This window comes from Emydura macquarii, unplaced genomic scaffold (genome assembly GCF_026122565.2).
Source record: "Emydura macquarii macquarii isolate MOO-44397 ecotype Brisbane River unplaced genomic scaffold, CSIRO-AGI_Emac_v2 contig_2205, whole genome shotgun sequence".
Taxonomy (NCBI): domain Eukaryota; kingdom Metazoa; phylum Chordata; order Testudines; family Chelidae; genus Emydura; species Emydura macquarii.
Window position 1 is genome coordinate 22130014 of NW_027132342.1, and position 14976 is coordinate 22144989.

General features: G+C 42.2%; 1 protein-coding gene across 9 annotated transcripts in view; it reads right to left on the reverse strand.

The window, feature by feature from the left end:
* CNOT4 (CCR4-NOT transcription complex subunit 4) overlaps window positions 1–14976 on the reverse strand; it is a 139709-nt gene that overhangs the window by 38403 nt on the left and 86330 nt on the right. For all 9 annotated transcript variants that reach the window (XM_067559707.1, XM_067559706.1, XM_067559713.1 and 6 more), the window contains exons 3-4: window positions 9970–10167; window positions 442–528 (exon numbers count right to left, since the gene is read on the reverse strand). In XM_067559707.1, coding sequence (XP_067415808.1) covers window positions 442–528; window positions 9970–10167 — 285 coding nt within the window. The remainder of the gene's footprint in view (window positions 1–441; window positions 529–9969; window positions 10168–14976) is intronic.

The following is a 14976-nucleotide window of genomic DNA, read 5'->3' on the forward strand; positions in this document are numbered from 1 at the left end:
ATGTAAAGGTCTGGAAAAAACAAAGTTTAAGGCTCTCAAAAGTTTGGTAAAATGTTAAAGCTTATAAAAATATGGTTTATTAAAGTACTTTGTAGCTGGAGACGGAAGAATAAGTACCACACTATTATTCCCGAGTGCTTTTCTGAAAACTCTCGTCTTCCAATTCCTTCTCTCTTTTGCTTTCCTACCCTCAACTCCATTACCTTGTAGACACTGAGGACTGCGTGTGCAAAGTCATTTAAAGGTACAATCAATATTACTCTAAGTATTCAGTTGCTGTAGCATTAACTCTCCAACCTCCAGCCCCACAACCTGTCATGATTAGCCTCCACTCAATCAGGAAAAAGTAGCCCAAATTCTTCTTGAACCTGTAACTCGTTATGAAGACTGCCACCACAATACTAGAGCAACAAAAGCCCAAGAGTCTCTACCATGGCTTACCTGTGAGCCTGCATATGATGTGCTGTTGTTGATGACAACTTTATGTATTTTACCAAACTTCCCAAAATATTCTGGTCGTTTCAAAACCTGCAGGAGGAATGAGTAAGTTAAACAGATCCATTGGGAACTTAATAGCAACTCAAATGAAATTGCTTATTAAAAATTTACTCCTTTACTTAGTTTTGTAATTAAGGCCTTTAACTAGTGAAAACGAGACATTTCTACAAAGAGGACAAGTTCATATAGATAAGTTTGTTCTGAAAACTTCATTTAAAAATATTTACATTACCAAAATTAAGACAAAGGAACATTATTACTGCCCCAAAGGGCCAGGATGATAGGCATTCAGCATCTCTTATACGTGCATCTTTTAGCTCCCGTTGGGCCCCAAGACCACCAAAACCTGCAATGGTCACCTGACCCCTACTACAGATGGTTGCCCCCCAGTGTGCACACCATGCAATTATGTAGTAGCTATCCCAGAACTTGACTGGAGCACAAAAGGCTAACATCAGATAGTTCTAATATTTTTAAGGCACTCCAGACATTACAAAATAAATATAAGGAAACAGTCATATTAGTCCTCGTTTTAAAAGGAGACTTAAAAACCCATCTATGGAGAGACTGATGCATTAATAAGACAAAAGGCTTAATCGTGCCTCATGTGTCCCAACCCTCGGTAAATAATCTAGGAAAGCACTAGCCAGATATATCCTGCTTGCCTGCACTGCCTGAAGTGGGCACATCCCTGACCATCCTGGCCAATAGCCATTGATGGACCTATCCTCCATGAACTTATCCAATTCCTTTGGAACCCAGTTATACTTTAGCCTTCAACATTCCTTGGCAATGGATTCCACAGGCTGATGCACACTTTGTGAAGAAGTACTTCCTTCTGCTTGTTTTAAACCTGCTGCCTATTAACATCATTGGATGAACTCTAGTTCTTGTGTTATATGAAGGGGTAAATAACACTTCCTTATTTGTTTTCTCCCCATTTATGATTGTATAGACCTCTATCATAACCCATCTTAGTCATCTCTTTTCCAAGTTGAACAGTCCCAAGTCTTTAATCTCTCCTCATAGGAAAGTTGTTCTATACCCCTAATCATTTGTTGCCATTCTCTGTACCTTTTCCAATTCTATTATATCTTTTTTGAGATGGGGTGACCAGAACTGCATGCAATATTCAATATGTGGGATTATGATGTTTTCTGTTTTAGCTATCCCTTTCCTAATGGTTACTAACATTGTTAACTTTTTTGACTGCCACTGCACATTGTGGATAGTTCTCAGAAAACATATGCTTAACGACTACAAGATTTCTTTCTTGAGCAGTAATAACTAATTTACACCATATCATTTTATATGGAAAACAATCCCAACTATTCAACATGCATTACTTTGCACTTAACATGAAATTTCATCTGCCATTTTGTTGCCCAGTCATCCAGTTTTGTGAGATTCCTTTGTAACTCTTCACAGTCAGTTTTGGACTTAGCCATCTTCAGTAATTTTGTATTGCCTGCAAATTCTATCACCTCATTGTTCACACTCTTTTCCTAATTTATGAATAAGCTGAACAGCACAGGTCCCAGTACAGGTGCTTGAGGGACAGCACTATTTACCTCTTTCCATTATGAAAAGTGAACATCTATTCCCACCTTTTGTTTTCTATTTTTTAACCAGTCTGACCCATGAGAGGACCTTTCCTTTTATCCTATGACTTCTCACTTGCTTAAGAGCCAATGGTGTGAGATCTTGTCAAAGGCTTTCTGCAAATCTAAGACCACTATATCCGTTGGATAACCCTTGTTCACATGCTTGTTGACCCCCTCAAAGAATTCTAATAGATTGATGAGGCATGATTTCCCTTTACAAAATACATGTTGATTCTTTGCCATCCATATGTCCATATATGTCTGATCATTCTGTTCTTTAATAAAATTTCAACCAATTTGCCTGGTACTGAAAGAGGTCCCAGAAGACTGGAAAAAGGCTAACGTACTGCCCATCTCTAAAAATGGGAAAAAAGGAGGAGCTGGGAAAATATGGACCAGTCAGCCTTACCTCGATACCTGGGAAGCTACTAGAGCAATGTATAAAACATTCATTTTGTAAAAATACCTGGAGGATGAAGGGGAGGTCACTAGCAGCCAGCATGTATTTACTAAGAACAAATAATGCCAAACCAGCTTGATTTCTTTCTTTGACAGGGTAACTGATTTGGTGGACAGGGTGAATGTGGATGTGGTCATAACATACCTGGACTTCAGCAAGGCTTTTGACACAGTCCCATATGACTTTGTCATAAGTAAGCTGGAGAAATGCAGGCTTGGTAGAACTACCATTAAGTGGATACATAACTGGTTATATAGCCTCAAACAAAGAGTAATTACTAAAGGTTAAAATTGTGTCACGGTTATTTTCAGTAAAAGTCACTGACAGGTCGTGGGCAATGAAAAACTTCACAGGAGCCCAGTCCAGCAGTTTGAGCTGCATACTAGGGACAAGATTTCGGTCAATGTAGTTCACTGAACTCAAAAAGCATCTACAGTTTCAGGAAGACAAAACTATAATTAGTCACTTTTGGAAGGTTCCATGCAACTGTGAAGGCTAGAAACTTTTTAAAATTAAAGCATAAATATTACAGAATATTATGAAGGGTAAACACCACTAACCAGAAAGTTTTCTACTCATCTTTGGTAAGTGAAGTGATAGTAAGAGATGATAGCCCTACAATTTAGGCAACTCGGTTCTTTTGCCACCCACTAGACCCAACTCAGATCTCCCTTTCTCTCTAAATGCTCTAGATCTTTTCCTTCCAGATAACGCTGCCATAAGAAACTGCAACGAAAGGGAGGGCATGCTGGGAAGTAATATAGCAGTACTTCTACCAATCTGTAGAACAGTAGAGAGATTGCCTGGCCCTATCAGCTAATATCTTTGTACTGAAATAGTTAAGTAGCTACTACTTGCTTCTAGTTGTATGTATTCAACTGCACACCAGCTACAGCAGGCGGCTGAACCAAATGAGGCTAAAAATAGGGGAAAAGTATTTGCCATCTACAGTGGTGCGCTGTAGCTGTGGGTCTAGCACAGGAAAGCTCACCTCTCTGAATCCTTAAACTCATTTTATGCTGAAGAAACCAAACAAATTGTGTTTCTTCAAAAAAAGAAAGGGTTATTCACCTTTTGCAGTAACTCCTGTTCTTCGAGGTGTGTGTCCATGTGGGTGCTCCACTTTAGATATCGTCTTATCCCGCACCCTTGACCAGAGATCTTCTCAGCAGTATTCGCTTGGGTCTCACGGCACCGTTGACGCGTCTTGTAGCATATGCACAACCCGAGCCCCTCAGTTCCTTCTCTACCATAGAGTCCACTGATAGAACTCCGAAGGAGAGGGGAAGAGGGAGGGTAGTGGAGTACCCATAGGGAGACATCTCAAAGAACAGTAGTTACTGAACAAGGTGAGTGGCTCTTTTTTCTCTCCGAGTGATATCCCTGTGGGTGCTCCACTTTAGGTGACTATAGAGCAGTGTCCTGTATTGAAGGAGGGACTTCGGTGTTAATTATTATGTACAGATGACAGTACAGTTAAGCCTAATGAGGCATCTTGGGCAGATGCCTGGTCGATAGCATAGTGTTTTTTAAAAGTATGAGCTGATACCCATGTTGCGGCTTTGCATGTGTCCGTTATAGGAACTTCATTCAGAAAGGCTACGGAAGTGGCTATTGCTCTCGTAGAATGAATTCTGGTCCCTGAGGGAACTTGTAAACTCTTCTGTTCATAACATAATTGAATACATATTGAAATCCATTTGGAGAGTCTTTGGCTTGAGATGGCTTTGTCATTTGAGCATGCTGCTAGAGTTATGAAAAGTTTATTTGATTTCCTAACAGTTTTCGTTCTCTCCAGGTAGAAGACTATGGCCCTTCTGAAGTCCAGAGTATGAAGTGCTACTTCTTGTGGATTGTTATGAGGTTTCAGATAAAAGGTAGGTAGATGGATAGGTTGGTTGACATGGAAGTCCAAAACTACCTTTGGTAAAAATTGTGTGTGTGGCCCAAGGGTGATTTTATCTTTGTGAAATATCATGTAGGGGGGATAAGCCATCAACGCGCTAGTCTCCCCTACACACTGGGTTGATGTAATAGCAATTAGGAATGAAACCTCCATCGACATGTGGAGGAGTGAACATGTTGCTAAAGGCTCTAATAATGGATCTGAGCACTAGAATTAGGTCCCATGATGATATGGGTGCATGAATGACTGGAAATACTCTGTAAACCAGCTAAGAATCTTTTCACCATCAGATGAGAGAATATGGTCATATTGTTTATTTTGTTGTGGAAGACAGGGATTACTGATAGATGAACTTAAGGAACTAATAGATAAACCTGATTACTTTAGTTCTAATATGTATTCAAGAATTATTGGGATAGAAGATGATGTTGCCTCGATTCATCGCCCTTCACATCACAATTGGAACCTGTGCATTTCTGTAGGTAAGTCTTGTCAATTTTCTGCTGTTTATTAATATCTGTCTAACCTGTTCTGAGCACTCTAACTCCTCGGGACATAAACACGCTGTGAGATGAAGCTTTTGTATTTCTGGGTGATAAATTCGACCCGCCTCCTGGTAGAGGAGATCATGTCTCGGGAGAAGCGTAATCTGTTTGCGTATTGACATATTTAGGAGATCCGAGAACCATATTTGTCTCAGCCAAGCTAGTGGTGTCATTATGGCAGTTGCCTTGCTGGTTCTGATTTTGTATAAGGTCTTGTGTATCATAGGTATGGGTGGAAATGTAGTCCCTTGCCTCTGAGTAGGAAAGCATCACCCATCGATCCTAGTCCTATTCCTGCTCTTGAGCAGAAAAGATGACACTTGCAGTTCTGTTTCATGGCAAAAAGATCTATCACTGGATGCCCCCATAGATGAAAAATTTCCCTGAGGACTTCTCATTGTTCAATTTCCACTTGTGATTGCATGTGAACTGTCTGCTTAGATTGTCTGCAATTGTTTTGTTTGCCAGGCAGGTATGCAGCCGATATGTCGATGTTGCGCTCTATACACAAGTTCCATAGCTTCAGTGATTTGCTGCAGAGGGAACGGGATCTTGCTCCTCCCTTGCAGTTTATGTATAACACACAGACTACGCTGTCCATTATTTTTATTGACTTGTTCTTTATTAGTGGTAGAAAGTGGCGGCAGACATTGCGCACTGCTTAAAGTTCTAATATGTTTATGTGAAGGTAAGTTTCTATTTTTGACCATCTGCCCTGAACTGTATGCTCCTGCATGTGTGCTCCCCATCCTAGGAGTGACGTATCTGTAGTAATCATGACTGAGGGTGGGTCTTGGGAAAATTGAATTCCAGTCGTCATGTTCTTCTCAAGTCCTCCATAGAAGGGAATCTTTTACTTCTTTTGGTATTGCCAATAATCTGCCCAGACTGTGTGTCTGGTTTGTATACTGAAGCAAGCCATCCTCAGAGACATCGCATGTAAAGTCGTGCATGTCGTACCACAAATGTAGCTGCAATGTGACCCAGAAGCTGTAGAACAACACGTGCTGTGACAATATGCACGTTCCTTACTAACGATATCAGGTCCGTAATAGCTCTGAATCTCGGCATTGGTAGTGATGCCCTGGCTATTGTTGAATTCAAGTCTGCTCCTATGAGTTCCAGATGTTGAGTCGGATTCAAAATGGACTTTTCGATGTTTATTCTTAGTCCCAGCTTCTGAAATATTTTCGTGGTTCGATTGGTAGCGTCCTGGCTAGGCTTTGGGTAGATGCCTTTATGAGACAATCGTCCAAATATGGGAAGATGGAAACTCCTGGTCTCCTTAAGTGTGCCACCACAACTTCAAGCACTTTGGAAAACACTCTCAGTGCCGTGGAAAGGCCAAATGGTAGAACTCTGTATTGGTAGTGGTTGCCAGAGACCATAAATCTTAGGAAATGCCTGTGTGCTGGGTGGATAGTAATATGAATGTGTGTGTCTTGGAGGTCGAGGGCTGAGAACCAGTCCCCTCTTTGCAGTATCAGTATTATTGTTGTTAGATTGACCATTTTGAATTTTTGCCGCTTCATGAATTTGTTCAATGCCTTGAGGTCTAATATTAGTCTCCATCCCCCACTCTTTTTCTGTACAACCAAATAGTGGGAATAGAATCCTTTCCCTGTGTTCTGACACAGTATGTATTCTACCTTCCCTCTTTGTAGAAGATGGTCTATTTCCTGTAGCAACACTTGCACGAGATGGGTCCCTGAAAAGGGAAAGAGAAGAGAGGTGGGGGGAGGATAGGAATGGGATGGTATGTCCAGACTATTATTTCCAAAACCCATTTGTCTGTTGTTGTGGATGACCAATTGAGATGGAACCATCTTAGGCAAAATTCAAAGTTTTCCTTTAGTGAGACTGGAACTGCATGGTGTTTGGGGTTTCTCAAACCCTCAACCAAGCCTTCAAAACTGTCGTTTGGACGTCACAGGGTGAGAAGTGGTGGATGATTGTTGTGGCTATCTGCATCGTTGTGATCTCCGTTTTCCCCTTTGGGGTTCATACTGCCTATACTGTGCTTGGAAAAGATATCTGCGAGGGTAAGGCTGTAACCTGTATTGTTTCCTTCTCGTTCTAGATGTATATATGCCTAGTGTCCTGAGGGTTGCCTTGGAGTCATTCATAGAATGCAGGACTTTGTCTTGTCGGCAAAAAGCTGTGGTTTTTTTAAGGGAAGGTCCTCTATTTTCATCTGCAGTTCCCTTGGAAGGCCTGTGCAGTGAAGCCAGGAAGCTCTACACATGACAATGGTCATGGTCATTATCCTAGTCCCAGTATCAGCCACATCTAAGGCCGCCTGCAGGGATATTCAAGCTGTGAGTTGTCCCTCAATCAACTTTCTGTATTGGTCTCTGTTGGCCTCTGGGATGTCATTGATGAATTGTGATAATTTTCATAGAGGTTATGATCATAGTTTGATTGTACTGTTGTGTAATTAAAGACCCTCATTAATAAGATGGAAGACAAATATGCTTTTCTGCTTAATAAATCAAGTTGTTTCCAGTCCTTGTCGTGTGGTGTGGATTTATAATTAGCCTGTTTTCCTCTCTAGTTGGCCGCATCTACAGCTAGTGAATTCGGCAGTGGATGAGTAAATAGGAATTCCATCCCCTTGGCTGGAATATAATATTTTCTATAATTCTTCTTGTTGGTGAGAAGAATGGTTGCTGGTGTCATTGGCCAGTTCCATTAAAGCCTCATCTATCAGGAGGGCAATTTTTTAGGAGGTTGCTGTATGCAATATCTTCAGCAGTTTATGGTATGACTGTCACTTCTTCAAGGAGGGATCTCTAAGTCTTGAAAATTGCTTCGTATCATCTACAACAGTCAGCGCAGGGGGAAATCACAGCTTCATCAGGTGAAGATGACGACTCATTTGTGGGAGGAGAGGTATCCTGATCCCCAGTGGAGAGCTCTGCCTGAGTTTCTTTCCCTGCTTCAGCCACTGTAGCTGAAGCTCTCACCAATCTCACTGTACTCACATGGGAGCTAATAGGTCTTTCGTAAGATCTAGAGTGGGAGAAGCAAGCATCCCAGTTATGCCACTGCATGTGGTATGGCATCGGAGGGGCAAACCATGGTGGACCATAATAAAGATATGACTTGTGCCCTCTATGGTAGGCATAGTCACTGGGTTCTAGTGTAGGTCTGGTGGGGGAGGACTTCTCAGATGAAAATTGAGCTTCCTCTGCCTCACTATCATCAGCACTGAGTGCGTGCACCGACGAGAATGCCTCATCATGTGCAAAGCATACTGGAGATGAGGTGTGGATGGTTGTATGTGGTGTTGTTTGCACCTTCTTTTGCCCAACAGTGCCAAGGTCGGTGCCATGGTCCCAATAAGCTCCATTATGGTAGTCAGTGCTGAGACTGGTGCAGTATCAGAAGACAGTGCTGCAATCAGTGTATTGCTACGAGTTGGTGCCTTTTCAGTCACCAGTGCCACGGCCGGGCATATTGTCTATCGCTGGTACTGTGGTCAGTCTCGGTGCCGGCATAGGTGCCGTAATTTCTCTTGGCACTGTACTCTTCTTCGATGCCACTGGACATGGCAGTGCCGTAGTTGCTGTTGACCACTGGTCAGGTGGTTTCTGCATTGTATTTTTATGCGGTGCCATCCCAGAGAACAGCTTTTTTTAAAATCGCTCAACTCCTGGCCAGGACATTTTAGATTCTTGGGTTGCACTGACTGTGCTGTACCTGAGGATCCTTTTGCTTCTTTGGTACTGCGTTTAGGGGACAGCCTCTTCAGTGAATGCTTTCTCTTTGCCACAGGACTAGAATTAGGAGATGAAGCCCTTTTCCTTGGCAAGTGTTCTGTGTCAGGCTTGTCAGGTCCCAGGTCAGATGAGGGTCTGAGGGATTTTTCCCATTAGGATTAACTTCAACCTCAGGTCTCTGCCCTCCTAGCCCTCACTTTAAAATTTTTGCAACGTGTACACTTTTGAGGGACATGGGTTTCACGCTGGCACCGTACACCAAGTGAGTGTGTCTGACACTGGCATGTGCCTCCTGTAGAGAGACTCATCTCTTAAAACCAGGGAAACCTGGCATATCCTATTCTTACAAGCTCCACTACTCAGAGAAATAAAAAAAAATATATTTTTAAACAGGTAACTGACTAAAATAGACTTAACTATGACTAAACTAAACTCTAAAATATCTAACTATGAACAAAGTTTGACTGCTGGTAACGCTCCGTCTTGGACTGTGGATGGTTGAGAAGGAACTGAGGGGCTTGGGTCATGTGTGCATGCTACAAGACACGCCAACAGCACCGCGAGACTGCAGCCGCATGTGGCCTGAGCAAATACTGCTGAGAAGATCTCCGACCAAGAGCGTAGGATGCGATGACACCGAAAGTGGAGCAACCACAGGGACATCACTAAAAGAAGACTTTAGAGCACCTAGTACTACCAGAAAATAAATGAACAGCTCATGAGGTTATGAAGGAGGGAGAAACTTCATCCATGCCCTTAAAGTGAAGAGGACCTAAGTGTCAAGCAGCTATTTCTAAAGAGTTGTTATTTCTGGCATCAGTAAAAATAGACGTACACTTTGCCATCCAAGTGAAGCACAGAACACTACACTTAGGGCTGGTTCATACTTACCATGTGATTCGGCGGCAGTCGATGGGAGTTACGCAAACTACACAGAATAGTTTGCGTAACTGACGTCGACTGCTCTGCTTCCCTTCTGCACGCTGTTCTCACTGCACTGAGCCGACGGGAACAGCATTCCCATCAGCTCAGCGCTACGTTACTTGAGGGGGTGGACTTACTCAGTCGACTTCCTGATCAATTGAGCAGGTCTCACTTACCGCTCAATCAATCAACGAAGATCAATCTGGCGGCAGCAATTTTGCCGCCGTCAGTCTGAACATAGCCTTAAACGTATCTTTAGATATTCTGATTACTGTAATATTTAGGCACAGGGAGATCTGCACAGGCTTACCTCTGGATCCGCTAGGCGCTGTGACAGCCCTACCACGAAGACAAGGTTTTTCTGTACAACCCGAACACTGGCCAGGTGTTTGCGATTCTCTGATATTTTCTGCTTCCTTTCATTTTGCTTCTGTTTCTTTTCATTTTTTATCCTTTGCAGCTCTTCCTGGGAGAGTGGTTTGTACACTGCTGGATCTTCTGGGTATGGCTGAACATAAAAAAATGCCATTAAATGCAACCCAAGTAAGAGACAAAATATTTGAAAACAATTAATCTCAGTGGTTAGATATACAAGGAAAGATAACGGATGTTAAGTGTTACATAGTTTCTGGCTGGCAGCTTTGTGGAGACAGTGTACTCAGCCCCTTAGGGAGCAGGAGGAATCTCATTACTTTCAAATAATCTCCCTACTTGCACTCACCTAGTACTGAAACTGACAAGGATTACATTGACTCTGCTGCTCATTATGTTGGGGAATTCTACAAGCATCAGCAACAGGACAGACAAACCTCCCAAGGAATTTCCATAAGGCAGCACAGTAAGCATGGAAAAGACAGGGCCCTGTGATCCCACATCAAATTTAATTCCCTGATATGTATGATGAATATTTTCAAGTTGACAACATAGAACAAAAGAACCCATTTGGTCATTGTAACCAACCAAAATCTGCACCTCTGCTCTGGGTTTCCAAGAATCCTCTTAGCAAAATTATCTTATTGGAAAGCTATTATATATCTCAGTTCTTTATATGGTTATCTTCCCTTAGTAAAGAGGCAGGATACTACTATAATTACTACACCGAATGATTTAATAGTATTAACATGTTTGCCTAGCAGTTTCAGACAGACTATCTTCATTACAAAAAAAGGCACATCCTTACTTCAAGATAGGGATCTCAATGGAGAAAGGCACTGTAGGTTTTACCTCAATGAAGCTAGTTGAAGTAAATCCAAAGTGGGGATACAGGATTCACCCCAACTAGCTACACAGAGGTTAAAAATTACAGTGCTTCGTTTTTCCTAGGGCTTCAAACAGAGCCATCTTGAGGTTGAACCACCCCTTTTTGCAGTGAAGACATAACTCGGAAAGTATTTCAAAGCTATTACACATCTATCCTCCACACCCTGCTGCTCATCCAGTCACTCCCAGCCAATTCTCAGTCCTGAAAACAAAACTCAATATTATAAAAAAGTATAACTAGTCTTCCTAACAGTTCGAGGCGCAGAGTAACAAACTTTATATAGCACACGATATATATGATGCATCTTAACACAAAAATATTTAAAATTGATGAGCATGAAGAAGTTACTGAAGTGATGCTAAAGACATGACAGGTGCATATAGTTTAAAATGTGAAACTTACATGGAAGTCAGGGAATTTTCTTCCCACACTCTAACATCCAGCAGACTCAACTGACTAGGTGCCTTATAGAGAAATTAATCTTCCCCTGCAGCACAAGATATTGACCAATGCTAGAGGCAGGATACCAGACTAAACATGGCCCTAGACAAATAGCTAATCTGAAGTATCTAACCGGGTATGCAAAGGATAGCGTTTATGCCAAAAATATAGGATATACACTTTTTCATTGTCATGCACAGGAATTTAAAAACCTAAACATCCCATTAGTGTTAAAGAAAAGGTGCATTCAAGTCCCTGCACAGAAACATCATATTGACCTGAACTATCCTTGAGATTAATAACTTGGATTTTTAAGGAAATGTGGCTCAAAAGCAAGATATTGTAGCACCACAACTGAAGAACAAACCCCACGTTACAGTCAATCCTTCATGCACACTTCACTTGAATAACCATTGGACCATGACTGATGACCCAATTTAGAAAAGTCAAGGAGTTATAAGAACGGCTGTGGCTAAGCCTCATGTAAGTTTTTTCTTCAACACACACTAGTAAACTTTTTATAAAGGACACAGAGCACTAAGTTTATATGGCATTTCACAGATCTGGCTCTTTGGGATAAAGAATTTTTTTTTTTCTTTAACAGGTTTTTTGTCTGATTGCATGGAGATTATTAATGGAGACTAAACAAAATTACCTAAAAGTAGATGGAGTGTCTGAGGAGGAACTTGGAGGAAAGAATATTTGGAAAATAACAGGAAGACTTTCAGTTATCGGGGACAGTGAGAGTTGAGGTAGGAAGGTAAGAATGGAAGGAAACCAAGGCTGCATCCACACTAGGTATTTGTGCCACTTAAAACAAACTGTTTGCCCCAATGTAAATGATATGGGTAGTATGTTCATTCTATGCATCTCCTTTTCAGAATGGAATTCCTGAACATTAAATTACCAAGAATCCCAGGTGACCAAGGAGAGAAAGTGGAACAAATTCTAGCAATACACGCAGTAAGTCAGAGGATGAGACCCACAGTGGAAAAAGGCTCTGTTTCAACTCCCCACCCATAATTAAAGTAACCAGCTCCATGAACTACTTCATGCTGAAGTTCAGTAAACAGTGCCATTTTGGGGTCAGAAGCATGGTTACAAATGGTGTGAGGGTTGTTTGATACCTTGGACAAGCAGTTGTAACTGCAGGACTAAGTGAGGAACAGGAAGTTACTCACTTTGTGCAGTAATGATGGTTCTTCAAGATATTTCTCTCTATGGGTGCTCCACTGGGTGTATCTGCATCCCTGTGCCTCTGATCGGATGGAGTGGGCATTTTCTGTTCAGGTAGCAAACAAGTCTACCATTGGGGCTCCCCAGTGATCAAATATGAGATGGAGCATTTTTGGGTTCATTTCCCATTCGTGATTGTGTGAGAACTTGTAGCTGAAACTGTCTGCTGTTATATTCTGTACTCCTGGTAGGTAGGCTGATATGAGAACATTGTGGCGAATGCACCAACTCCATAACTTCAGTGCTTCCGTGCACTGGAAGGACGATCTGGCTGGCACCTCTTGTTGATTTATGTAAAACATTCATGCTATGTTGTCTATCATGATTTTCACATGAGTGTCTGATTAGTGGAAGAAAATGTGCACAAGCATTTCAGACTGCTCTTCATTCTAGGAGGTTGATATGCAGAGTCTACCATTTAAGCACACTTGGGGACAGAGGGTAGCATGAACAGGATTCCCGCACGCATTAATAGGGTCTTTTCACCATTCCAGGAGTGTTTGACCCTGGAGGGCATCAGCAGAGGTTTATCTAGTCTGTCTGTTTGTTATGTAGACAGACCTGAGCCATGCCTGTAGGCACCACATGTGTAGTCTTGCATGAGATATCACAAATGTGCATGCCACCATGTGCCCAAGAAGATGGAGGCACTGTCTGGCTGGTATTTATGGGCTGGCTCAATGAGAATGGTCAGGGTGAAATCTGTATCTCAGGAAGAGTGCTCTCCCTTGTACTGAGTCGAGATCAGACTCTCAAAACTCCAAGCGCTGTATTAGAGTCAAAGTCGACTTTTGTGTGTTGATTTGCAAATCCAATTGCATGAATACATCCATAGTCCTTTGGGTGGCCCAGAGGTCATTTTCAAACAAGCGGGATCTGAGGAGACAGTCTTCCAAGTACAGCTAAATCATGATCCCCAAGGTTTGTAGATGAGCCGCTACTTCAAAGAGGACCTTAGAGAATACTTTGGGTGCGGATGAGAGGCCAAAGGGAAGTACTCTGGACTGGTAATGGTCCTGACCAAAGGTAAACTTGAGGAATTGTCTATGGGATAGTTAGATTGATATATGGAAGTAGGCATCCTGGAGGCTGAGGACCAAGAACCAATCTCCAGGTTCTAGAGATGGGATAATCACTGCTAGTGTGACCATCTTGAATTTTTGTGCCCTCAAGTATTTGTTCAGTGCTCTTAGATCTAGTATGTGTCTCCAACCTCCTTTTCTATTGGGAATCAGGAAATATAAGGGAAAAAAAGCTTTTATCTCTGAAGTCCACAGAAACAAGTTCTATGGCTCCTAGGCATAGCAGGTGATTTATTTCCTGTCTTAATAGTCTCTTGTAAGAAGGATCACTGAAGAGGATGGAGAAGGATGTGAAGTGGATAAAGTATCAGGTGGAAACAATCTGACAGATGGGTCTTGGAGAAGTTAAGTTTTCCCAATTTCGGAGGAAAAGAGTAAAGCAACATCCTAAGTGAAATGAAAGGTCTGTAGGTTGCAGTTGATGTCGTGGGGAGTGGTCTCTCGGGGCCACAACCAAAGCATCAAAACTGATGTTTCAAAATGGAGGGCTAAAATGTTGAGGATTGAGGGGCTGATAGTTTACACCTCTGAATCCTAGGCCTTTCGCTATGGCAACGGATACTCAGGGGGTCGGGATCTATGGGATGACTGAGGGTTAAATTTCCTTTTCTGTCCTGGCATGTAGAGCCCTAGTGAGCATAGTGTGGACCTACCGTCCTTACAAGTATGGAGTGATGCGTCAGTCTTGTCTGCAAAAAGTTTGGAGCCCTCGAAAGGGAGGTCCTCAACCATCATCTGTACCTCCTTTGGCAATCCTATGGGGTGTAATCACGATGCCCGTCACATCACCACTGCTGTCGATACCAAGTGGGCTGCTGTATCCAGAGCATATAGTGCATTCTGGAGTGCCGTTCTCACTATTAGCTGCCCCTTGTGCATGATGGCTTGAAGCTGTTCTTGTGTTCTGACAGGTGGTCAATAGATGCCTTACGTTTAGCATATTTCATGTGGTCGTACTCCGCCATTAAGGCCTGGTAATTTGCAATCCTGAATTGTAAAGTTGCTGAGGAGTATGCCTTGCTATCAAATAAATCAAGTCTTTCCCAGTCTCTGTCATAAGGGGTGGATTTTGTAGGATGCTGTTGGCCATGGAAATTCAGTGTCCACGACAAGGAAGTTAGGTGGAGGATGCGGAAAAAAAAAAAGACTTCTGCATCCTTGGAGGGCGCACAATACATTTTATCAGCCCTTTTACATGTTGGTGTGATAGATGCTGGTGTTTGCCAAATGACCTTAGCAGGATCCAGAAGCAACTCATTAACTGGGAAGACGACTCTCGAGGATATATCTAGCAATT